The 25,138-nt window shown below is 39.4% G+C and overlaps 1 protein-coding gene across 1 annotated transcript in view; it reads left to right on the plus strand.

Annotated features, from left to right (window-relative positions):
* ccdc3a (coiled-coil domain containing 3a) overlaps positions 1-23,946 on the plus strand; it is a 118,083-nt gene extending 94,137 nt beyond the window's left edge. Inside the window, exon 3 of the mRNA XM_039761285.1 lies at positions 23,303-23,946. Coding sequence (XP_039617219.1) covers positions 23,303-23,581 — 279 coding nt within the window. The 3' untranslated portion in view covers positions 23,582-23,946. The remainder of the gene's footprint in view (positions 1-23,302) is intronic.
* Positions 23,947-25,138: the final 1,192 nt, after the last annotated feature.

The following is a 25,138-nucleotide window of genomic DNA, read 5'->3' on the forward strand; positions in this document are numbered from 1 at the left end:
TGTGTGAGAGTGTGCATACATGTGCCTTGCAGTACAGTGATATTCCATCCAGAATTGTTTTTTGGAGCCGTGCAGAATGTTCGCAGGCATTATGTCCTCTAGATTGCTGTGATTCTATACTAGTTTGTTTGGAAATTTAATGGATGGATATTTATGGAATACAATCTTTTAAAAGGTTCTGAAATACAAAAATGAAGCAGTATGTTAATATATGTTGAAATCCTGGTGCCAGAACCTTGGCTGCTTTTCCTTTTTCCTAAAGGCATCATCTCTTAATTTGTGTTGGGAATCTCTTCTTGACCTTAGTGTCATGGGGTTGATGTCATTGTCATAGTGAAAAGAGACAGTCTGACAAACTTTCTAAATGGTTTGTGGCACTGACAGTCCAGATACCCAAGATGTTCGCTCTGGTTTTTTTTTTTTCCCTTAAAATACCTTGCTGTATAGTCTGTGAGTTAAAATTGTGGGAAAGGTACATTTGAGGGCCTTTTAAGAGACATGCCAGGAAAACACATCCTGTAATCACTTTGGCCTTTCATTTGTGAGCCATTATTTAAGTCGCCAGATGTGGTGTCTGGCCAGCAGCTCTTACGAGGAAGTCATAGTCCAGGTGCTTTTGCAGATGGTCCCATTCTAAAATAAGATATATGTCAGGTAGTTGTTAAAGCATTGATAGTTTTAATGATGTAGAATCGCAGAAAAAAATGTTCAGCATTCTGTATTGCAATCCATCTAGTGGAAGGGCTGTCAGTGAAGTTGTTGTGCATCAAGAAATCATTCACAAAGTAAATGAGTTGCAGTCATGGGGGGTGAAAAATAACAGTTAAAGTGCCAAGAGAAAAAAATACATTTTGGATCTTTAGACAATTGTTAATTGAACCTCCATCCATTCAACTTTCTAAACATTCTTGAACATGCTTTAAATCTGACTACCATAACCTGGTTGGTGATTATCAGGCGCAAGGTGCAAAGCCTAAACCAGGCCACGAGTCCATCTGTGTGGTCACTCACACATCCACGGTCAATTTACATTTAACCAGTTAACCTAATACTTGTGTCTTGGTGAGGTCAGGGAAAGGCCCACAAAGACATGGTGAGAACATGCAAAGTGCACAACAACCAGACACGAGATTCAACCAAGGACCTTTGATCTGCAAGGTGGAAGCACTAAATACTGATTTAACTATGTAAAGTTGTGTCGATATCTAATTAGAATACACACTAACAAATTTATTAAATTATTTGCTATATTTTTTCAAATCAGTGATGGAAAATATCTTTTAATTACTAGTCCCCTACAGCATACTAACACGTTTTATAGTCCTACACAACACTTGAGGTGGTTGCTTGTGTCTGACCTACTGTGAAAATACCTTATGTTAGATGAAAGACAGGATATGCAGTTCTGAGTACAAGTATTACACTTATTATTATGTATATAATCATAAGAAAGCAACTGAAAGAAACAAAGTTTGTGATTTTCGTTATAAATTACATTTGGGCGAGTGCCATTTAGATTTTTCCTTTAATCAACAGAAGGTCAAATGGCTTACATTATAAATGACACATGTGGAGATTTTACTTATTGTGTTCAATTGTCACAGCAGAGCTGAAACATACTGTGAGTAGTGTTGTTGATGAAATTGCTGTACAGTTTGTGGATTTTCACTGTACATTACTAGCATTTAAATATTGCTGCTGTTGCTGCTATCAGTGCACTTTCTAGGCCACCTCACAACTCTGGTTTCTGTTCTCTTGGCCTGGAAATAACACAGTAGGACACTTTTGTGCAGGAACTGAAATTGATTCGTACCTCAACCACCGAATTCAATCAATATGGATTTAAGGGACCAGAAAGCACACAGTAAATATGTGGAGTCTTCTTTGGAAGCAAATGAAGAGCCACCAAGGCTGACAGCAGTGTGGCATCCTGATCCCACTGCAGTATCCCAATATCAGCCAAAGCAGGGAGGTACATGAAGAGTGGATGGGAGCACGGCATCCAACTAAGCTCAGCATTTTATCACCTAAATGATAGCGCCTTTAAATAAGAATCATTCATTTGAATCAAAGCTAAATGTGCCATTCAATATTTTAACATCAGGCATGCCACTGGGTAGAACCAAAAGATAAATATAGCATCTATTTTGCATTTGCTGCAGGGCACAGACATTACCACTAATGCTCCTGTTGTTGCCCAGGTTCTTCATGCTTGTTTTATTGTTTGTTATGCCCTGTCAAGAAGGTGTGGTGTTTACTTTACAAGAGGTAGAGTGGAGGGGGGTCTATAAATTGTATAGCTACCATTTGATGCATTTCAGTATTGCAGTTCCTATTTATACCAAGGTGTTGGCATGCTCTGGATTGCTCACTTCCCTGACAATATAGTCATCAAGTCTCAAACGGAGCTCAGCCTTACATGTGATCCAGCAGGTACCGTACTTAAAATGCAAACTGGGGACATGGCTCCATTTTATCTGTGTTAAATGCATCTATACATATACAGCTTGTATGTTTGCTGAAAAATGACATCCACGACCAGTGGCTCCTAATTTAGATACGTGTCAAAATCATGTCATTTTATCAACAAGTCTGACATTAAAGAACACGGAGACACAGTGGAAACTTGTTAAGGGTCAATTTTGCTCAGACATTAGGAAGTTCTTCTTTACACAGAGAACCATAGACACTTGGAATAAACTACCAAGTAGGGTGGTAGACAGTAAGACTTTAGGGACTTTCAAAACTCGACTCGATTGTTGTAATTAGCACTGTAGGGTGGCTTTGTTACAATCATGAATTCGCTCAACACGTTGTGCTGTAGGGACACAGAAGCATCAGGTGAAACACAGGTGCCAGTTCTGTTAAAGCCCTGGGTATACTATATCTGTAAGAACCTTAAGTGTACTATTTAAAAAGCGTTGCAGTGGACTGATATTAAGTAGTCACTTCACACGATCTGCACGTCTCTGAGATGAGGATGGAAAAACTGGAGGACTCAAAGAAAAATTGGAACAGATGTGGGCAGCACATGTAAACTCCACAAAGACAATGACCAGGCAGGGGATCTGGGACTGTGAGACAGCAACACTAACTACTGTGCCACCATGTACATTTAATAATAATAGTAATTCCTTCATTCATTTTCAAAGTGGTTTTTCATGTTAGAGGTCAAGGGGAACCAGTGTCTAGTGAGTCGGATGGCGCTGCATATCCTTGAAAATATCTATTCTACACTTAGGAGCTGTGAGGCAGACATTCCAACCACTGAACTGCCATTTCTTAATAGTAGTAATCGTAATAACAACTCATCCACTTTCTAACCTAATTATGAAATTCAACGTCACGAGGAGCTGGCCTGTAAAGTCTGTTGCGTATACTGGCGTCTTGCATCTTAGAAGTTGGACAACTTTTTGTCTTTTGCATCAGACCATCATTAAAAAGATTTTTTTTCATTTGTTATAAACACCAACAGAATAATACGCAAACTCTCTGCTATATGCATTTTGTAAGATATTGACCAGGCAAAAAAAAAATAAGAAGACGGAAATGAGCATGAAAGTGCATTCAGTAAGCTTTGATGTTCTGGTAGTCTTCACTGATTCTGGCACCACCAGAACACAAGGTGACCTGGTGACCTGCACACAGTACTCCTCATGAGTCACCCACACATTGTACAAGTGACCTTTTCGTATCCAGTGAGCTTTCTGTCTTCCTCTGTGTTGGCCATAAGAGCGACTGAATGTTTGTTCAGATGAGGACCCTGACGGGGAGGGGGTGTTCATGGATCAGAGCCCGTTAGCCGACTTTCTGGATTGTCTTCAGAAATGAGATTGATTACAAACTCAAGATTAATTTCATAGGGTGCAGAAAAGGATCTGTTCTCCATCAACTGTGAAGCTCTCATTGCTTCAAAGACTCCGTATTTTAAAATGCTGATGCGCAAGAATGCACAACTGTTACTGACAAAGGGACAGACACACTGTTGTTTGAACATCATGATATCCTTGGAACTAGTTTGTGTTAATCTTGTTCTTATTAAAATACAATAACAATATTTAATGCTTATATTGACAGTATCCTCTTAGCTCAAAAAGTTGATCAGCCAGTGTCAGCCTTATATTGTTGTAATTCCATATGCATAAAATACTTATCAACACTAACAGTAAAATCATAAAACCAGGAAAACTGAACTCTATGTGGTTTCATAATAAATAAATGGCTCAAAGAAATGTTTATAATTAAGAAAGAAAAAACTTAAACTGTGATGACTGAATGAAGCATGGAAATGGTGAAAATTCAAACAAACAACAGAAGACAGCACCATATGTCATAAAGCCAAATGACCACTCAAGATGAATAAGAACTGACATCATGTCATAAAAAGCAAAAAAAAAAACAAACAAATCCAAACAACAAAAATGAGTGAATAAAAATGGTGTGCTGAGAAAAACAACTGTGAGCAGTCATCTTCTCTGCAGGATCATACAACCTATAACTTGTCCAGGTACATGTATTCCCTCCTGTAGTTTATTATCCACCCATTTATCTTTTAAATCTGGAACAGGGTCACAGGGAAGCAGCAGCCTATCCCATCAATAATTGGGCAAAGGGCAGGAACAATCCTTGGACATGGTGTCGGCCCTGCACAGGGTGAACACACCAATTTAACACCACCATTCCAAGTGTTCTGCATGGCTTTGGAGTGACGGAGGAAACTCATCAATTTCCTATATCCGTGAGCACAGTGGAGGGTTCTGCTGCCTTAAAGGGCTCGGGAACCAAATCATGTCCTGCTGCTGTAACCATTCAGTGGCTTTGACCTTTCAGCTTTTTCTTGCTTCTTTTCTCTGTTCCAGCAGCCCTGCATTGGAGGAGGTAGTTTGGCCTTTGACAGTGAATACCCGCTGTTCAATGAGTTTTTAGATCAGTTTTCCTCTGTACTTCTTTCCATGACTCTAAATGCAAAAGAACTTGATGTCCTATTTCGTTAATCTTAATTTTCAATGATACTGTATCAAGTTCAACTATTTATTAGTATCCTTCACAAGAATTTTGCTAAGTAGAGTTTAACAAAACACTCCGGCCTGGTAGGGCTTGAAGGTGGAAGAAGGCAAATTCAGTCCTTGGTTTCATGAATGATGTATTCTCTTGTGACAAAGGTCTGTAATCTATGGTGCACTTTGAAGATCACAGCCCGACCTTCAGACCCTAAATCCTACTTTTTATCTCAGCACAAATGAAAATATTGGTCTCATGTGACACAGACTGACCTCAAATTACTAAACTTATACTGGAATTACATACTAAAAATGCTCTTTGCTTTTCTGGAAGCTAATATCCAGCATCCTTTGCAGGGCTGCCATTACAAGCAATGTGATTTGATTTTGTTGTAAAGTGTGAGCTGCCCGAGTATTTCAGATTACTTGAGTAGAAGTAGTGTGCTACATTTAGAGGAACTTGTAGAGCACCAGATTGGGAAAAACATGAGTCCTGTGGGCACCATATTTCTGTTGGCAGCACAACGTAAATCAGGAAACTGCAAAACAGAATTCGCCAATAAAAACAAGCACAGACTCCCACATAGAATATCTTAAAGTTGTTCAACCCTCACCCTCCTTTAAAATCTTATTTATCTGAGCTATACAAAGAGAAAAATTAAAACCTTCAAAATGAAGACTGTTTCCTGTTCTGCTCTGTATGAAGCCATGCTCTCTGGTTCATATGTCATATGTCACATTTATCAGGACCTCGTCAAATTCACTATACAAGAACCTTAGCCTAAAGTGATAACAGTGTGTCTAAGTTGATATTTTACAGAACATCCCAATGATTAAAAAAATAATCTTTCAGTATAGTTCAAGGAAATGTCTAGATGAATCCTAAAATGCATATTTCCAGTTTCAGACATCTTTATTTGTAATCTTACTGCAGTTCTTTATGGGTGCAAGCACAACTGTGCGGTGATCCAAGGCAAACATTTAAAAGTTACTACTTGTTTTCCAAACAATTGGAGTGTTTTTAAAACCATAAATAATGTTTAACCTATTGTATAAATTACGGGTCTGTTAATTTACTGTTCTTGAGTGCAAGTGATCAGATCATTTAGAGCAAAGATTATGAGAAAGTGCATCCTGGTAGATCACAGCCTTTGTGAGTGACTTCACTTCTCCATATTTTTTATTGTTTTCCTGCAAAAATTCACTGAAAGTTGGAAGTGCTAAAGTTGCTCTGGGTAGCTTGTGATGAACCGCATGTGGTTTGGCTTTTTGGGAGGGTGTGGATGAAGCTAAAGTATCTTTCCATTCATGTACTGGGGCTGCTTAATGAAATTTTGGGGAGTGAAGAACTTGTCTTGGCCTTGGTAGACTGTCTCTGCTAGGTGAGACGTAAACCAATTTTGTTCTTAAATCAGGAAAGACAGCAATTCAGATGTTAGTACACGTATAGAGTCCTTGGTTTGAATCCCAGCTTGTGTGGAATTTTTATGTTCTCTTCTTGCCTGTGTTTATTTTTCTCCAGGAGCTCAACTTTGTATCCCACAAAATGTGTGTTTGGTTATTTAAGAAGTTTAATTTGGCCTTATTCAAGTATGTGTACATAGTAGGTGTGTACTGTGATGGGGTGATGCCTCACCCACGGTCGGTTGCCCATGACCCTGAACTATATTAGAAGGCTAGACAATGGATGGATCAAACTTGCAAACTGACTGTTGTTATGGAAGGAACCCCTTCTGTTTTTTGCATTGGTAGGATCTCCTTTAGAAGTCTAATGGATATAATGGATTTGCTCTTGACATGCTATGCAGTTTAAGAGAACAAAACTCAATCAGACAAATGCAAACAACACAGAAAAGTACAACAGTATGTTCTGAAAACAATCCACAACACTCAGCATTCAACCCTCTTCTGCAAACCGACTAGACAGCCCCCATCAGAAGTGATACTGTAGTGACGGATGGCACTAACATCCCAGGAGGCTCTGTGGCGTTACACCTAAAATTAAACTGTTAATTTGAATTTCTTTTATGTTGGGTTTCAAACAGTTGTGTTTAATATTGGTTTATAGCTTTTGGCAAAGAGAGTGTTTTATTCAAGTTTAAAGGGAGGTTTAGTTTGCCTACAGTATCACCACTAACTGATGTTGTCTGGTGTACGAGTCCTGGTAAAGGGCGTGATTTGAATATTGCTGTTTGCAGTGATTGTATTACAAAATTACCCCTATTAAAAAAAAGAGTAAAGAAAATGTGTTTTTTCCATAAATCAAGTATGTCTGTTTGTCACAATATTTTTGTATATGATGAAACAGCAAGTAAAATAAAATGGTCGAACACGGGATCAGTATGTTTATTTTAGGATTACATTAATATGTTCTCTGCCAAATTCTGAAAAAATTTCTGAACAGATCCTTGTAAAGAGTTTTTGATATTTTTTTTTAATTTTAGAAAATATACAACATTGTTTGCCACTGAATCAGGAATTCCAGGATCCTTTCAGTTGAATCGTCATGTAAGTGGAATGATGTAGGATATTATAACTGATTTTCCATAGCACAGTTTTATCCAACCATATCCATGCTGTTAAGACATTAGCAATTAAAATATTTACCCAAAGTGGCTAAAGTGTGGGGTATTCCCAGGTCGTGCAGCCTAACGATGCATACACTTGATGGATGGATCTCTTCCTGAGGCATATTAAACCATGTTAGACTGAAAATGAACAATTTTAGTTGTATTAGGGGCATGCTTGTTGCATATTGAACTAGAAAGTATTTATGAAATGCTACATCCCATTTTTATGTTTAATTGAGAGATCCTTTTACCAGCATTCCCTAATATCATTAACGGGTAAGTTCTTTGTGATTTATTTATATACTAGAGACAAGTTCTCTGCAAAAGGACGAAGGTCCAAGTCTTTAGAGTCCTGATGCTTCCTGTCTTGCTGTATGGTTGCGAGACATGGACGCAATCCAGTGACCTGAGGCGAGGACTGGACTCCTTTGGTACTGTGTCTCTCTGGAAAATCCTTGGGCACCGTTGGTTTGACTATGTGTTGAATGAGCGGCTGCTCATGGAGTCCCGAATGAGGCACATTACCTGCATTGTGAGGGAGCGTCAGCTACGGCACTACGGCCATGTGGCACAATTCCCTAAAGGTGATCCAGTTCACTGGATCCTCACTGTTGAGGACCCAAGCAGCTGGACCAGGCCAAGGGGACTCCCATGTAACACCATGGCTGCAGCAGATGGTCATTTCCGGAAGGTGGGACTGGACTACGCGTCTGCCTGGGGGGGTTGGCAACCAGGATCCTGAGCTGTTTCATTGTGTGGTGGGTGCGGCAATGCACTGTACCAGTTCATGCTCCCCATCCTAACCTGGCCTGACAAGCTGTCTAAATCTTCATTCACACCAGCTAGTATCACCTAAGGGATAGGTACAAGTAAAAAATAAGGGAAGCAGGCCAGGCTGCTTTTAACAGAATGTCTAATTTAGACATACAGAAGAAGAAAAAGTGTGTCGCTTGATATTTAAATTGGGAATTGAATAGTTCAGAAGATGTAAATTCATTATCAACATAGAGATCTCTAAATGTCACAATCTCTAGTGATTTTAATAGACTAAATACTTATTTCATTTAGAGAAATGGTGAATAATGTATTGTCCCAGTGCCGCCTCTTAGAAGGTATTTACTTAAGTAACAGCTCTGCATTCAGATCTTCATCCCCTCACTGCTGGCATCGCTCTGATTCCTCAATAAAACCTACCTACCACATGTTACTTTTAATACCAATGCTTGTCCACTTAAGAGAACAACTGACTTTACTCAGTACTAACATGGTAACTCTTCAGTTAAACACTGTTTAAATAAAAAACAATCAGGCTTTATTATATAAAATTACATTTTCCAAAAAAAATGGTTTTATAAAGACCATATGATTGTATTTTTAGATTTACAGGTACCAATGATTATATTGGTAGTCTTGGGTATAATAAGTCAGTAACAAACTCAGGATGACCCATCTGTCCATCGCAAACAAAAACAAAGCTGATCCTCAAAAGGTCTCAGCCATCTTGATGGCTCCATGTATAGCTGGCTGAGCTGGTTCCAGAAGATCCCACTAAGTCTCACATCTCCCTGAGCAGTCTGAATGTGGTAACCAGATTGTTGTTACCATTGATGATACCCAAGACTTATCAATGGCCAGCAAGCTTTTGCAGACCAGTCATTAAAGGAATCTCAAGTTAAAAAGCTTTGCTGATCAGGATGGAGACCCTATTGAACTGGACCTCACCCCACTAGACCAACAGGAGATCCCATAAGTCTGCTATTTGTTGAGGTAGTTGTAATAGTTACAGCATAAATGCAGCACACTTCAGATCAGAAAGAAAAGTTAGCATCACCTGTCTGCTAAACTGGTCCTTAATGCTTATGAAATTAATGGTTAAAAGAAGATGTTGTTGCGATCAGATGGAGCTTCCATTTCTTTGACAGCTATGCCCTGCGACTAGATCAGGGGTTTCTCCAGTTGGTCAAAGATGGAGTCAAACAGGAGCATGAATAATTCTTCTCTAGTAGTGTCCATCTGTAAGAGTGATCTATCTTCTTTTAGGGTCACTGACATCACCTGCACATGTTCTTCAGGGACCTTACCAGCTTTTTTGTCAAATCTTCATCCAGGCTGTTTGACACCTTCTTTTTCTTCTGTTTTGTCAATGCAGCAGAGACAAAATGAGGAGAATCTTCCAGGGAGGGAATGGAGGGGCTGAAGATACAGGAGGGTGGCAAGAACAGATAGCCTTACATTTGCCTTTCTCAGGTCTTGTCTTGAGGCTCTCCTTTATATGGGTCTTCTTTGCAGATGAAGTAAGTGCAGGTCCATTTCTTCAATGGTTCCATTTACCTTTACCACAGATGCCATATGCTTCTTGCTGGAGGCAGTCTCTATTGACATGGCTCAACAATCTATGGAGATTCCAGAACTATTTCACTGGAGCAACCCTTAGTCTTGTGTCCTGCATACTGACTCAGCAGTTCTTCAGCAAGAGACCTGACCGTTAGCATTTTAAACAGATTTGTAGCTCTGTGGGAGGTGCTAGGAGCCATTGGGTACATCAATGTTCTTTCTTAGTCTGACAATAACAGACAACATACATTTCCAGAAGCCATTTTTGTCCAGTATCTGGGTGAAATCCTTCACCAAAGTGAGTTTCATTTTAAACTGTTACCAGCTTTCCTCTCTTTAGATGAGGCAGTTCCCCACAAATTGGGCAAAGAGTCTCTTGGACTTCCCTGGTTTCATCATCTTCTTATAATGCCTACATATCGCTATGAATGCATACTCAGCATCTTAGCCATTGTGACAGCCAATTTCAACATTATCTTATTAACAATAGATGCGGCACTTATATATATAAAACACTGTCCCTTCCATTGGCTTCAACTTCATCAGCACTGTCTGATTCATTTAGTCCTGACAGGGGTGGCTTAAGGTGGCAAAGCTGTGGTGTGGTAGGAATAAACTCCTTGTTTCCTTCCTTCCCAGCCTGTGTTGGTTGCAATAGCAGTGGCTGAAGCTGGATCCTCTAAAGCCATTTTGGACATGCTGCTATGAAAGTCCTGAAGCAGATTCTTGAGTTTTTGTTTATAGAGCAGCTTCACAGTTTTGTTCCCATTGGGATTTATGCATATGCACCTTCTCCTAAGGTAGAACTATGTAAATATTGATTGCATAAGTCACTTTGAATAAAAGTACAGTATCAACAAAATTTAAAAAAATATTTTCCTCTGACTGTGTGTCCCTTGGGCAAGTTAGTTAATCTGCATGGGCTACAATTATCCATCCATCCATTATCGAACCGGCAATATCCTAACACAGGGTCACGGGGATCTGCTGGAGCCAGTCCCAGCCAGCACAAGGAGCAAGGCAGGAACAAATCCCGGGCAGGGCGCCAGCCCATCGTAGGGCACACGCACGGGACAATTTAGAATCGCCAATTCACCTAACCTGCATGTCTTTGGACTGTGGGAGGACACCCACACAAACACGGGGAGAACATGCAAACTCCATGCAGGGAGGACCCAGGAAGCGAACCCGGGTCTCCTTACTGTGAGGCAGCAGTGCTACCACTGCACCACCGTGCCGCCCGGCTACAATTATAAAAAAATATATATGTAAAAAAATCATAGAATAGCTCTACATAGTGTTCAAAGGTGTATATGTAAAAAGTGTGTGTGTAAAAAATATGCAAGTAGAAGCTTTTCTTTTATGAAATACTATTGTACCGGTGCTGACTACATCTCCCTGCCTTTTCATTATTCATGTTTTCTTCAATGGATGTTATATTTTTGATCTGGTGTATAACCAAATTGCATATTTGGCCTGACTATTATAATTAAATTATACAGCATCAGAACTCTACATTCCTGTGATTAAATCTGGATTAAACTTGAATTTGGAGACCTTGTATGTCTGAGAAATAACCAACATTGTTTTCATATCTGTACTTCTCTCTGAATAACATTCATTCGAATCATCATCATCCTACCGACTAATTTCTTTCTAGCTGAAGTAAAACACTCCCAGCAGACACAAAAACCCTACATGCAAAAACCCCAACTCCAGCTCCATCTCTCTTTGATCACACCAAGGACAAATGCCATTTCACTGGAACTCTCCATTTGAGTCATGTTGACTTTATCCAAGCTCTTTAATGGCTTTGGCTCAAACTTAAGGGCTTTGGTTTTAATCACTTTAACAAACCATTAAAATTCTGGCCCCATATTCAGGCACCACTTTTATAAAGAATCTAAATCAGCCTTGAAGGAGCCATCCACAAAGCTGCCATCAACCTTTAGCTGTAAGTGCATTTCCAGGTTACCCACACATATTATTTACATAAGGGCCCACTGGCCACTTTACAATTCCCTGTAGAGATAAATTAAACAAGAGACATGATTAAAAACATTTAAACATATTGGCCTTCAGTAAAGAAATGTGTTGGTGCAATTTATTTCCTAATGTATGAAATTCCAATCCACAGTCCACTAGCATTATCAGTCTATCAGATGTCACCAGCTTGCCCTTTGAGAGTATAAGGCATAATATGCTGACAGAGGGTAGAGAGACAGTCCTTTAACTCATCCCATCATTCATTCAGTGTGCCTGAAGCTGGGATTCAAAACAGACAAGGCAGTAACAAAGCTCTGCTACATATTATGGAGAATTATATCATTTTATGTGTCACGTTGTAGAAGTTTAGCTTAGTAATTACTGCAGAGGGTTGTACTACTTCATCTGTTTTACAAGGATTTCCACTGTACACTCCGTCAGTGTACTTTATTATATCACAACACATTATTTATTATTAACATGCTTGCCTAACTGACATCAGAATGAAAAAGTTAATGGTGTTATTGGTATTATTATGCACCATAATGATCTTTATACAGCATATAGGCTTGATGTATCTCATCGATAGTGGTAATTTTTATCTTGATTTTGTTTAACATGGGAGTGACTAGTTTATGTATTGCACTAGTCCCCTTCAAATCATCAACTTTACACTTTTGTTTCTTCAGTGAGAAATAAATATTCACCTATTATTTTTTCACATAAAAATGTAAGAATTACTTTGATGAGAACATGTCATTGAACCCAATCTAGTTCATCCATATTTATCCACCTAGCAATTTAAAAAGTATAACACAGATTCACTGTTCTGCTCATCCATTTTCTGAGCCTGCGTTTTTCATTACAGGCTCACAAAAGCTGTAACCAATTCCAGCAACACTGAAGTGTGAACTTTCTCTGGATGGGGTTCCATGCATATCCTCACACATTCATATCATATATAAGAAAGGGCAGAGTGGGCTCTTTTTTCAAGGAGACCGCATTCCTTAAATGTGGGAAATGACATCCTTCACATCTTTTACAACTCTGTGCTGGCCAGTGTGATTTTCTACGCTGTGGTGTGCTGGGCTGGTAACATCACCCCAAGAAGTGCCCACCAAATCAACAAGTTAATTAAAAGAACAGACTCTGTTATGAAATTCATTCTGGACCCCCTGGATGTTGTAGCAAAGGAGAGAATTAATACAAAACTGAGTGTCATTATGAATAATGCTGCACATCTACTGTGTCTATCTATCTCTCTGTCTCTCTATCTCTCTATCTATCTATCTATCTATCCGACTGCATTAGAGGTCATTGAAACTATAAATGAGAAGTAATAACCACTTTGTCAACGTTCCTTCTTTTGTGATGCACTATTTGCTCAACTATTCTTCAGGATGTAAAGACCAACATATATAGTTTGCTTCATAATGTCTGCACAGTTACGTGATATTCATATTTCTTATTTCAGGCAGAAGGTGTCACTAAAGGGTTGAAACTGAAATGGTTTTCATAAAGATGTTTAGGAAAAACAAAGCAGTAATAGTGATATCAAAGGAATATCCAATTGCACTTGAGAACTAGTGAAAGCAGAAAATACCAGATGTTACTCCATCTCTTATTCTCAAAGAACCGATTTTAATAAACTTTTTGCAGATTGACTTTAACAGGAACTAAAAGATCAACACCAAAGTCAGGTCAATCATGATGGGCCAGTGAAACATTTAAAGCAGTTGGTACATTGAAGCTACAACTAGCACAAAAACAAGTAATGCATTTTTTTTGTTTTAACTTTGGTCCTTCATTTTTGATGGGTTTTACCTTTAGTGATCAGTTGATAGACAGTGTAATCTAGGGATACACATACTTTGCCTATGAAAGCACTGCTTATATTTTCTAACCAATCACCTAATCAGAAATTAATGACTTGTAAATAAACTCCAGGCATTACAGCCTTTACTCATTATAGATTTCTCAAGATGCAGGCCAGAACAGGTTTTATATGTCCCTTCAGAATAAGCTGTAATAGAATTCGACCAGGTCTGTAGGAACAAGCCATAAAACAGCAACACGTTTACGACAGCCACAAATGACTGTGTCTCCTACTTTTTAGCATTCACCTCAGTTTTTTTTTTGTCTTTTCTGTATGAAAAGTCACCAAGCAGCTATAAAAAACAAACTTTACTTGAGCGTCTCTAAAGAATAAAGCACACCTTCTAACTTCTACCGTTCTAAATCTGGGGATTCTAAGCTTTTGCTTTATGATTAAATCATTCACTATGTTAAAATTTTCAATATGCAGAAGTAATACTTGTTAGTTTAATTTGGAACAGTTAACAGTTAATAAAGTGTAATGTCCTTTATTTGAAGTAAGCACCTTTGCCCAGGCCAGGGAATTTAAGTTCTGCTGTGGTGATCACAGTGTACTTTATACACAGTAAATCAAGTGGCATAACTGTAGTTAATTATGCTTTTAGTGCTTTTATCTTTCACTGTGATGTATGTGAGCAGTACAGCACAGCAGTAATCAACTGCAAACCTTTTGCAGTGTTTAAGCATACTTAATTTAAACCTCATATGTTTGAAGCTTCTAATAATGGCAATGAAAAAATATAGTAATGCAAAGTAAGGGCCCAAGGGGTAGCAGATGGGAGGAAAACTACACCCACAAATAGGGCAAATTATAAAATGTGTTACAATCAATTAGCTAGCAGCAAAGAAATATAATAGTGGTAGAAAAGGCATATCAAAGCTCAGAACATGTCCCACCTTGTGATAGATGACATCCAAACTACTGATCCATTCTGATGAGAGGACCAAAATATGGTGAAAATCTCTTGAGTCCACAGATCCCTTCTTCACGGTCATAACAATGCTGGTGAGGCTATAATGGTGTCAGACATGTTTCCCTGGCACGCAACATCTGAATGACACAGGATACGTCAACATTATTCTCTGCCAAAAGCATCCTTTAAAGACAGTAGGGTACTCATGTGCAAACTGACTTTTTTGAGGGATTCTGCTCCTTTTCACAAAACTTGGAAAGAACCGGAAAACTTCTTTGAGCATAACTTTAGATCATTTGTCACCTCTTAGTCTAACTGAGTATCAGTAGGGTGAGATCAATTGAAATAGTTCATGAATGATTGACTTCCAACAGCAGCAGTTGACACATTTTGGAATGGGCCAGGGCCAGCAACAATATATATCAGAAGGGTATACCTGTACATTTGGTATATGGTTCATAAAAAAATGATGCTTATTTCATTACATACTAGCCATCCCCCACGGCTTTGCCCGCGTATTAGTGAAACAGGACAGTGAGGAGGGCCCCGCCCACCTGTCTGCTCCTGACATCACTCATCCCCCTCCCCTCAGCCCACAGCCTCTGTCTCGGATTAGCACGAATATATCGCTCTTCCAAGTGAACTATGATTCTTAGCGCAATGAGGAAAGTCTCAAAATCAACCGGAATGTTCAAGCAAATTATAGAAGAAAAAAGATCTAAATCCATTAATTTGTTCTCTCATTCACTAACTAAGCGGAGTTAAGGTTACGCCCCGAGGCAGACACGTGATTAAGGAGTGCAACACCCGATGAGTCCCTCTTCGATTCATGATAATAAATCGATACTGCAAGCGAACTATGAAACTTAGCTCGATGAGAAAGTTGCAAAATCAACGGAATGTTCAAGCAAATTATAGGAAAAAACCAGATGTGAATCCGTTAAGTAGTGGTCTCATGAAAAGCAGACGGACATACAAACAGGTCCAAAAAAACTATAAGAAATTTCGTGCTTGGACCACGAAATTTTTAAAACCGTTTCTTAGCGAGCACCTATGGGCCAAGGGTAACCTACATTCCAGATCTCAAGTTTCAAGTCCTCATGGTTCGGGAGATTTCATGATGAGTGAGTCAGTGGTATTTGGGTTTTATACTTTGTATATAGATTGTTAGCAAAAGAACAGAACGACACAAAAGGGGACAAAAATACCAACATGCATTAGAGAAACAACAGTTACTTTAGTTTAACTTTAAAGCTGATTTAACTTCATGACATAAATATATGTAACATTAATCAATAGTCTCTGCTGTAGTAGGAACAAAGGCACGGCTCACGTTTTGTCCTTTTAGCAGTGCCCAATTACTTGATTTGGATAAAAGTTCCAAAGGCTGGATGGCTCGATGAATTCCAACAAGACAGCAGTTTGGTGTTTAAACCATTGTGATGGACAGACAGTTCATGAGCAAGGAGCATTAAACTCTTTTAATCATCATATTCAAATATGATTTACAAAATTAGCCTAATTTACTTCAATTACAAATACACCCTTTCTTCTTACAGAATTTTTGGCAGCACAGCAAGTGTACTCTAGTTTATGTCTATAGGGTGGTCCAGATCTAATTATGCAATTTTAATTATGCTATAACTTATTAAGTTTATTACATAGAAAATCACCCAAAAAATCCCGGACCATCGAGAAGTGTGCAAACTGACGACATGAAGAATCGTCTTCACGTCGAACTGGAATCGTCCCCGCATAAGTCAAAGTCATCCATACGATCTGGATCTGCATAATTAGATCTGGACCACCCTGTATAATCAATCAAAGCATAAATTACAGTGATATCCTAGTTATTGACTTTTTTCTGTTACACTATGGGGTGTAACTCATAAAGTGGCTTCTAACTCAATACACATAAATACTTTATCATCTTGAAGATTAGCCAACTCAGATGTGTTTACACTGTGGCTGGAATCTGTTTAATGACAACCGATGCAAGTCTCCATCCAAAAGACATCCCAGCGCAGATTCAAAATTGGTAACATGCATAGCTGGGCAAAAATTATGAACTGCTTTGGTTTGCTGCATGTTCTGTAATTAGTTCTGCTCAATTTACAATATGGAAACAGCTGGCACAAAAGTGTCATGATTAACAAAACTGGTACACATAAAAATAGTCTCATCAGCAGTCTTCATACCTACAGATCATCCCATACACCATAATTACCTCTGCTACCTGATAAGGATAACAAATGAGTAAAGACCATCTATCTATCCATTTATATCTGAAGAAGCTTAATTTCAGATTCTTTGGGTCAAATGGACAGGCTGCCAGTCCAGTATTAGGCACATTCACGTTTGCAGCAGGACAATGCAGGTCACGGGATGGGGTGGGGATGGAGCTCAGAGGGGCAAGGATGAGCATGGGTGTTTTCAAACAACAGACTCCGCCGCATTGTGATAACCTTGTTTGCAATGGACCAATTGATGTTTTTATATGGCTATTTTGGACCTTATGCAGCATTTTATTTGGAGAGAAAAACAAAGAAATGTTTGAAAGATGGAGTAGAGCTGCTAGCTTGCAGCGGCAAGCAGGATGGGATGGGGTGGCTAACTGCAACCCGCCCACATATAACCGTGTAAACAAGGATAATGTTACAAGGGTGGGTCTGAAATCCTAACTTCGCCCTTATCTGTCCATACCCCTCCTGAGCTCCGTCTCTGCCTTGTCCACCAGCGAGTGCTCATTGCAATGAGGCGTCATTAGTTAACTTCACAAGGATGTGTTTAGGATGCCAGAGAAACACCAGAGTATCTGGAGGAAAACTCCAGCAAACACTTGAGAATATCAAAAAGTGTTTTTTTTTTTTTTATTTCTTTGTTTTTTTCACTATTGCCTTTGTTATTGAGATAATTGAGTAAAGCAGAACCAGAGAGAGAAGGGTCAATGGTGTTTTCTAAGTGTATAAATTCAGTGACAGTGGAAGTGGCTTTAGAGCACATTAGTATGTGAAATGCTGATCTGATGAAAATACTCAGTCAGCAAGATGGTGACAGCTATGTGACATTAGGGAGGAATTTACTTTTGCACTTTTGATTAGTTTTTATGAAATCTTACGGCAGCATTTCACACGGAGGCTTAAAGAAGCAATCCAATATTTGTTTTAATTTACGGCTACATTTTTGGACAGCTTTTCAAACAGTTCATAAGCTGCCGCTGTAGTCCCTGGTTAATCAGTTTGCTTTTTAGAGTGTTTTTATCCTGTGGCCCACATGCTATAATATTCCATCATTCAGTGCAGTGGCTAATTTAGAAAAACATCAACCTTTATGTCATAAGAACAAATTAATACTCTATTGGTCTGGTGATTTTTTTAAAATTGTCTGCTTTAGTGAGTGCTACAGAGTTCCAGAAACACTGGAGGTGCATCCTGGGGCTACACATGTCAGCAGAATGCCAATGAACACTGAACAGTAGGGCAAGTATGGTGTCTAGGGTCTGAATTATGTGATCCTTATAATAACTATTGATTTATAGTAATGTAAGTGATGTATTTATTTATTAAATCCATTCAACAATTCAATACATAATATCTTATTTTCGTACAGCATATCGCTCTTCACTGAGTGCAGGCGGTGAGTGTTGTGAACACATCCTCAGGTAAAATGCCAGTATCATCCATCCATTATTTTCATTATCAGCTTTTTCATGGCATGGAGGCATAGTGCCAGAGTCTTTCCCAACAGAACCAAGGTCAAAACTGGAGACCAGGCCATCCCATGCATGTGGATACACACAAAAGACAATTTAGGGATGCTAATTAACTTAACATTCATATATTTGGCAGGTGATGGTAATCTACAAAAATACATGCAATATGGAAAGCATGCTCACCACATGCAAAGTGTAAACAAGTCAGAAAAATATACTTACTTTGTAACCACTGTCACAGGAGGCTGGGGGTGGTACACAGCCGGGATGCCCAGGAGGACCGGAGGGGGGCTTATGCCTCCCCCAGATCACGCGGGGGCAACCGCCCTGGTGGCTGTGGGGACCACGGGAACTGAGCTTGAAAGCTCAACTCTACAGGGGCCTGTGGTCACCGCCAGGGGGCGCCCCAATGCCTGAGGAGTCCTGGCCCTCAGCACTTCCGCCTCACCCGGAAGTGCTGGGGGGAAGATGGCCAGAGACACCCGGAGTGCTTCTGGGTGTGCAGCCAGATTATCGGGAGGCACCTGGAGCATGTCTGGGTAGGGAATAAAAGGGGCTGCCTCCCTCCATTTGAAGGCTGGAGTCGGGTGGAAGAGAACGGAACTCGGGAGGAGAGGAAAGGAGGCAGCCTGAAGCGAGAGAAAGCATTGTGAGAGGCCTGGACTTAAGGGGTGATTGGTATGGGGTACTGGGTTGTGTGTGTGTTCACTGTAAATAAGTATGAATAAATGTGTGTTGGGTGTCTGCCTGTCTGTGTCTGTTCCCTACACCACTTAACTTCATTTTTATGGAGTCAGAGTCTTTAACCCGGACACAGACAGGTAGACATTGTTATATGCACCACAAGATGTTTATTTACAAGACAGTGACACACACAACCCAGTCCTGTTCCACCTGACTCAAGCCAACGAATGGAGGGAGCCGGCCCCTTTTATGTGGGGTGCCTCCTGATAATCTTCCACAGGCACTCCCCAGTGAGACGCAAGTACCGGCTGCGCACCCGGAAGCACTCCGGGTGTCCCTGGTCTTCTTCCCCCCAGCACTTCCAGGTGTGGCGGAAGTGCTGAGGGCCAGGGCTTCTCAGGCTTTGGGGCGCCCCCTGGCAGTGACCATGGGCCCCTATAGGGTTGAGCTTCCAAGCTCAGTTCCCATGGTCCCCAAAGCCACCAGGGCGGTTGCCCCGACGTGATCTGGGGGAGGCATAAGCCCCCCTCCGGTCCTCCTGGGCATCCCAGCTGGGTACCACCCCCAGCCTCCTGTGACAAACCGTTATATTAAGTTGAAGGCGCCAGTCTGTCACAGAGCACTAGAGAGTCAATACAGTATCATCAGTTCATCTAACCTGCAATTTTATGTAGCCTTAGGAAAACCCACCCTGCCACAGAGAGAACAAGCGAATTTGACATAAACAGAGAGCTGGCTGGGAATTGATTGAAGGCAGCAGAGCTAACCAGTGCACCATACCTTATACTGTTCAGACTATGTTTAAATCAAGGACTGAATACGATTGTCTCGTGTGCCTCCTTTTTTACTTCTTATGTTCATGTAATGCGATCAGTCGATTCAGTGCAATACTGTATGTCAGGAAACTTGAGCCTGTCCTTCTACTACTGTGTTTACAAAGCAGGAGTCACCATGGGAAGAGATGCCAGACCAGTGCCAGGAACACTGACTCCTAGGTGGCCATTACTTGTGGTGACTACACATAGTGTTCTGTGAGGCAGCTAAGGTAGATTACCAAATGTGCCACTATACCACCAAGATCTAAATGACAAGAGCAATATATTTCGCTCTGATATTTATTGAATCACTGACTAGCTGCTCCATCTTCTTCAGGTGTAGTTGGCCGTATAAATTAAAAACAGCAAGTCCATCACAATAATTGCCCATCGTTACTTAGCTGGATAATATTTGGAGGAGATGCATTAACTATGGATTACAAATGATAAAGTTCATTGATTCCCTACAAAAAGGACTTTGTCAAAATTTTTATTACTCCCTACGAGCAAATGGGACACTTACTGAATAAAAGAATCCGGTCATACAGCTTTTATTTATGCTTTCCAGACATCCCTAGCATTCGAGGGCACCCATCTGGTTCAAAGATGTTAAGCCTGCCAGAACGAATAGATGAAACAGAGAGCTTTTATTTAATATATACAAGTAACCTGCTGAAAAAAAAAAAATCTCATATGCACTTGAGGCTTTGAGGTCAAAGAGACATGTAGATTGTAAACGTTAATAAAATGCAAGTTATTTTCAAAGTGGGCTTCACCCTCCCCTTACATTTTTAAAGAATATACCACACAGTAGTGATCCCCGGGGGCCTCAAAGCGGGTAGAACTTCTAGTTTAGATGTCTCATGATTAGTTTTGCCTCTATAATGACTGACTTTTGAAACAGTATTGATCTTCCTTTTTTAGAATAATCATGTGTTTATCTTATACAAACACAAGAAAAGGGTTTGACAAGAACAGACAAACACAGTTTTTTAATTGGAGTGAATTATTTTTATTACTGAATATTTGGCTGAAGACCTAAGACCTAACCTAAAGCGACATACAAGATCAGCATACAATTGCTTCTGTATATTTTGTGTTTTCCTTTAAACAGTTGACTCTAAGGTGGGTAATGTAACTTGCTCAGCATTACATGTTGAATCAACCACAAAAACTAAACCAGCAGCCCTTGGATTTCTAGTTCACTGTCTTAGCCATTGCACCACACAGCTTTACCAGAAATCACCAAGATAGTGTGTAGATGAGAAAACTGAGTCTTTAGCTAACTAGGCAAGTTTGATTGCCTGGACAGTCTCCTCAGGCCAGGAAAATTTATGATGTTTTTACAACATCCAATGAAGATTTAAAGGTCCCTGAAGTGCTGCTTTCCGTTACACTACTTGGTAACTTGATATGTGTGTGTACTGTCTACCATTCACCGTGTGAAGAAATCCCTTCTGACATTTCTATAAAATTGACTACAAAAGGAGAAGTTCATTTTTGTCTCATATTGGCTTATTATACTACTAGTTGTGCTACCCATCTAAGATGGGGTGAAATCTAAGAAATTGATGCAGACCTCAGCTTTAACTTTTTTTTTTGTCTCTGTCAGATACCATTTAGCATGGGATTCGTCATCTGTTGGACAAACAGGCAGGCACACGAACACTAGTGCTTTTAGTTACTTCTTGAATGAAGATATTCAGTATACATTTTGATTTATACTTTTTTTTAATGTAATACATTTTCTATCTTGATTAAAAATCAAAGTGAAAGGTCTAAAGATAGTTTGAGTTATCAACGTAAGCCTTCTGAATTATTTGAATGAGTCGGTATGAAAATAAGGGCATGCTTCATTTTAAGCAGTCTCCATCCCGTGCCCATACACAAGAGCCTAGTTTAAAATGTTTTAACTCACTTCATAATTTTAAGTTTCTTTGAATATGGGGCTCATTATGGGTATACATGTTAAGCTTTGATAGACGCTATGCTTAAGCACTAAATTCATTAAGTTTAGACTGTTTTAATTTTTGGCTTACTGTAGCTCCATGATTTTTGGTGGTCAGTGTCTCCATTTAGTGCACCAGATTTAGTCACACCCTGATTATTCAAGTGAAAATCCCCTTAAAGAAAATCTTATAAAATCTCTGCTAATCTCAATAAAGTCTGTCTGAGAGAACTTATGTAAAATGTTCATATATGTCAGGAAACATATAAGCAGATGGTTGAAATGAAAGAAAGAAAGAAATATTGTCTGTTAAAGTGTTTTAAGCTCCTTTGACTCTGTTTGCTTAAAGTTAAGCGATTTCTATCTCTCCTCAAAGCTCATGCCCTACAATCCTGGCTGCTCTAATTTATGCTGTAATTTCATTTTATAATTGAGGGACTCAACCTGCAGGCTATATTCAAGATGCGGCCTCGCTAGTGTGTTATTCTGCTGTCTTGACTTGTTCTCCATGCAATTCGCTGTATTACCCAGCATCTCTTAGCCATGTGAATAGCCTCTGTACTCAGGAATGAGTCAACTAGGAGCCCCAATATCTTTCATATGGTGCACATTCTAGGTCTGAAAGATCAATTGTGTATTTACAACTAACATTTATGCTTTCTTTTTGTAGACCTTTGCCTTTATTGACATTCAGCATCATTTATAACTTTTTTTGCAACAGAGACTACATACAATAGTTATATATAGTCACGGCCAAACGTTTTGAGAATGACACAAGTGTTGGTTTTTCACAAAGTTTGCTGCTTCAGTGTTTTTTGGATCTTTTTGTCAGATGTTGACTGAAGTATAATTACAAACATTTTATAAATTTCAAAGGCTTTAAATGACAATTACATTAAGTTCATGCAAAGATTCAATATTTGCAGTATTGGCCCTTATTTTTCAAGGCCTCTGCAATTCACCGTGGCATGCTGGCAATCAACATCTGGGCCAAATCCTGACTGATGGCAGGCCATTCTTACATAATCAATGCTTGGGGTTTGTCAGAATTTGTGGGTTTTTGTTTGTCCACCCACCTCTTGAGGATTGACCACTATTAGGTGGTCCAATGTCCCTGCACTTAATTGAAAAGAACATTTTGTACTGTTTTGCATGCAGCATTCTATAATGCAGCCATAATAGAGTGAGTCTCAACTCAGGAATAAGGTGATGGTCGTGACAAGGTTAAAAATGATGTTAATTTATTTGCTTTCTGTACCTGCTTATCCAGTTTATGGCTATTCCAGCAACAAACGTACAAAGCATGAACTAGCTCAGGATGGGGCATCACAGAGATCACATAGAGTTTATGCCAACAACTTTTTTTTATTATTAATCTAGAGTTGTTTCTTAGACATTCAGAAAACATGTTGTGGAAAGTGTGAATTGACTCAAATGATTTATGAAGTTTTCTTTTTCTGGCAGCTTCTGTGCTCCTCAGTGCAGATGGCCCTCTTTGAGGAAGAAGATCGTGTAAAGAAACTCCAGGAGAAAGTTGCCACCCTAGAGAAACGCAACAAGCAGTTAAGGGACCGAGTCAAGAAAGTCAAGAGGTCATTGAGGCAGGCACGCAAGAACAGTCGTCGCATGGAGCAGGCCAATAAAAAACTGCATGAAAAGCTGGCTACAGCCACTATTGTGACTCACTCCCATCTCAATGCAATCAAGCAAGAAAACTCTCCTACCATCTTCCTCAAAGTGTAAAGCACGGAGCAACCAAGCACAGAGACTTTAGCCATGTTGACAACTTCTGTGGAGATTGCTGGGCAATCAACCTCATATGCAGTAGAAAGCTTTAAGAAATGTTATCATTGAAAAAAGAGATGGCTTACATTTTTTTTTTTGTATCTTCTTTTACTGTGTGTTTTATATCTGCATTCATAATCATTTTTTACTTACAATCTGGCTACAAGTGCTTGTAACTAATGAGTACTCTGTGTGTCGATGTATACTGTATACACAAAATGTAGATAATCTGATTTTTACACATCTGAAGGAGACTAAATTTTGTTTGCTGCTAGAACTATTTTTTAACCTAACTTTTTAACATTAAAGCTAAATAAAATGTGTAATGCTTTTCACATGAGATTTTTATTTTCATATATTTTTGAAAGAATTTTTAATGAAAACATTTTAATTTTCTCATGCCTGTTAGCTTGTTCACTAAGATAACATTAGAACAATCTGGATGAGAACAGGCTATTCTTCCTAATAAAGCTTGCCAGTCATATCCACTTAATTCTTCTAAAATAACATCACAAGTCGAGTTTTGAAAGTCCCTAAAGTCCTACTATCTACCACACTACTTGGTAGCTTATTCCAAATGTCTATGGTTCTCTTTGCAAAGAAGAACATACTAATGTTTGTACAATCCTGTGTTCTTGATGAACTCATTTTAAAATAACAGTCTCGATCCACTGTACTAATTCCCTTCATAATTTTAAACACTTCAATCATGTCACCTCTTAATCTTCTTTTGCTTAAACTGTAAAGGCTCAGCTCTTTTAATCTTTCCTCATAATTCAACCCCTGTAGACCTGGAATCAGCCTAGTCGCTCTTCTCTGGACCATTTCTAGCGCTGCTATGTCCTTTTGTAGCCTGGAGACCAAAACTGCACACAGTACTCAAGATGAGGCCTCACCAGTGCATTATAAAGGTTGAGCATAACCTCCTTGGACTTGTACTCCACAGATCGTGCTATATAACCTAACATTCTGTTAGCCTTCTTAATGGCTTCTGAACACTGTCAGGAAGTTGATAGCTTAGAGTCCACTATGACTCCTAAATCCTTCTCATAAGGTGTACTCTCGATTATCCGACCGCCCATTGTGTATTCAGACCTAACATTTTTCCTTCCTATGCGTAATACTTTACATTTACTGACATTAAATTTCATCTGCCACAAATCTGCCCAAGCCTGTATGCTATCCAAGTCCTTCTGTACAGTTTCCAGATTATCTGCCAGTCCACCTATCTTGGTATCATAAGATAACTTAACCAGCTTGTTACTTATATTCCTATCCAAATCATCTTATATATAAATGTCTACATGTGGAAGTGTGTGTGATGTCCGGCCCAGAAGTGAGAGGTGGAGTTGGGATAAGGGCTCCACCTCCGTGGAACACAGAAAACGTGCTTAGCCACTAATAACACAAGTGGGGCCGGCACGTCATCAAAATGATACCTCAGACGAAAGGCAAGGTCACTTAGCCAGTAACATTGGCAAAATGGTATCTCTTTTACATTTCCTCCCACCGCTA

Source organism: Polypterus senegalus, chromosome 8 (assembly GCF_016835505.1).
Source record: "Polypterus senegalus isolate Bchr_013 chromosome 8, ASM1683550v1, whole genome shotgun sequence".
Taxonomy (NCBI): Eukaryota; Metazoa; Chordata; class Cladistia; order Polypteriformes; family Polypteridae; genus Polypterus; species Polypterus senegalus.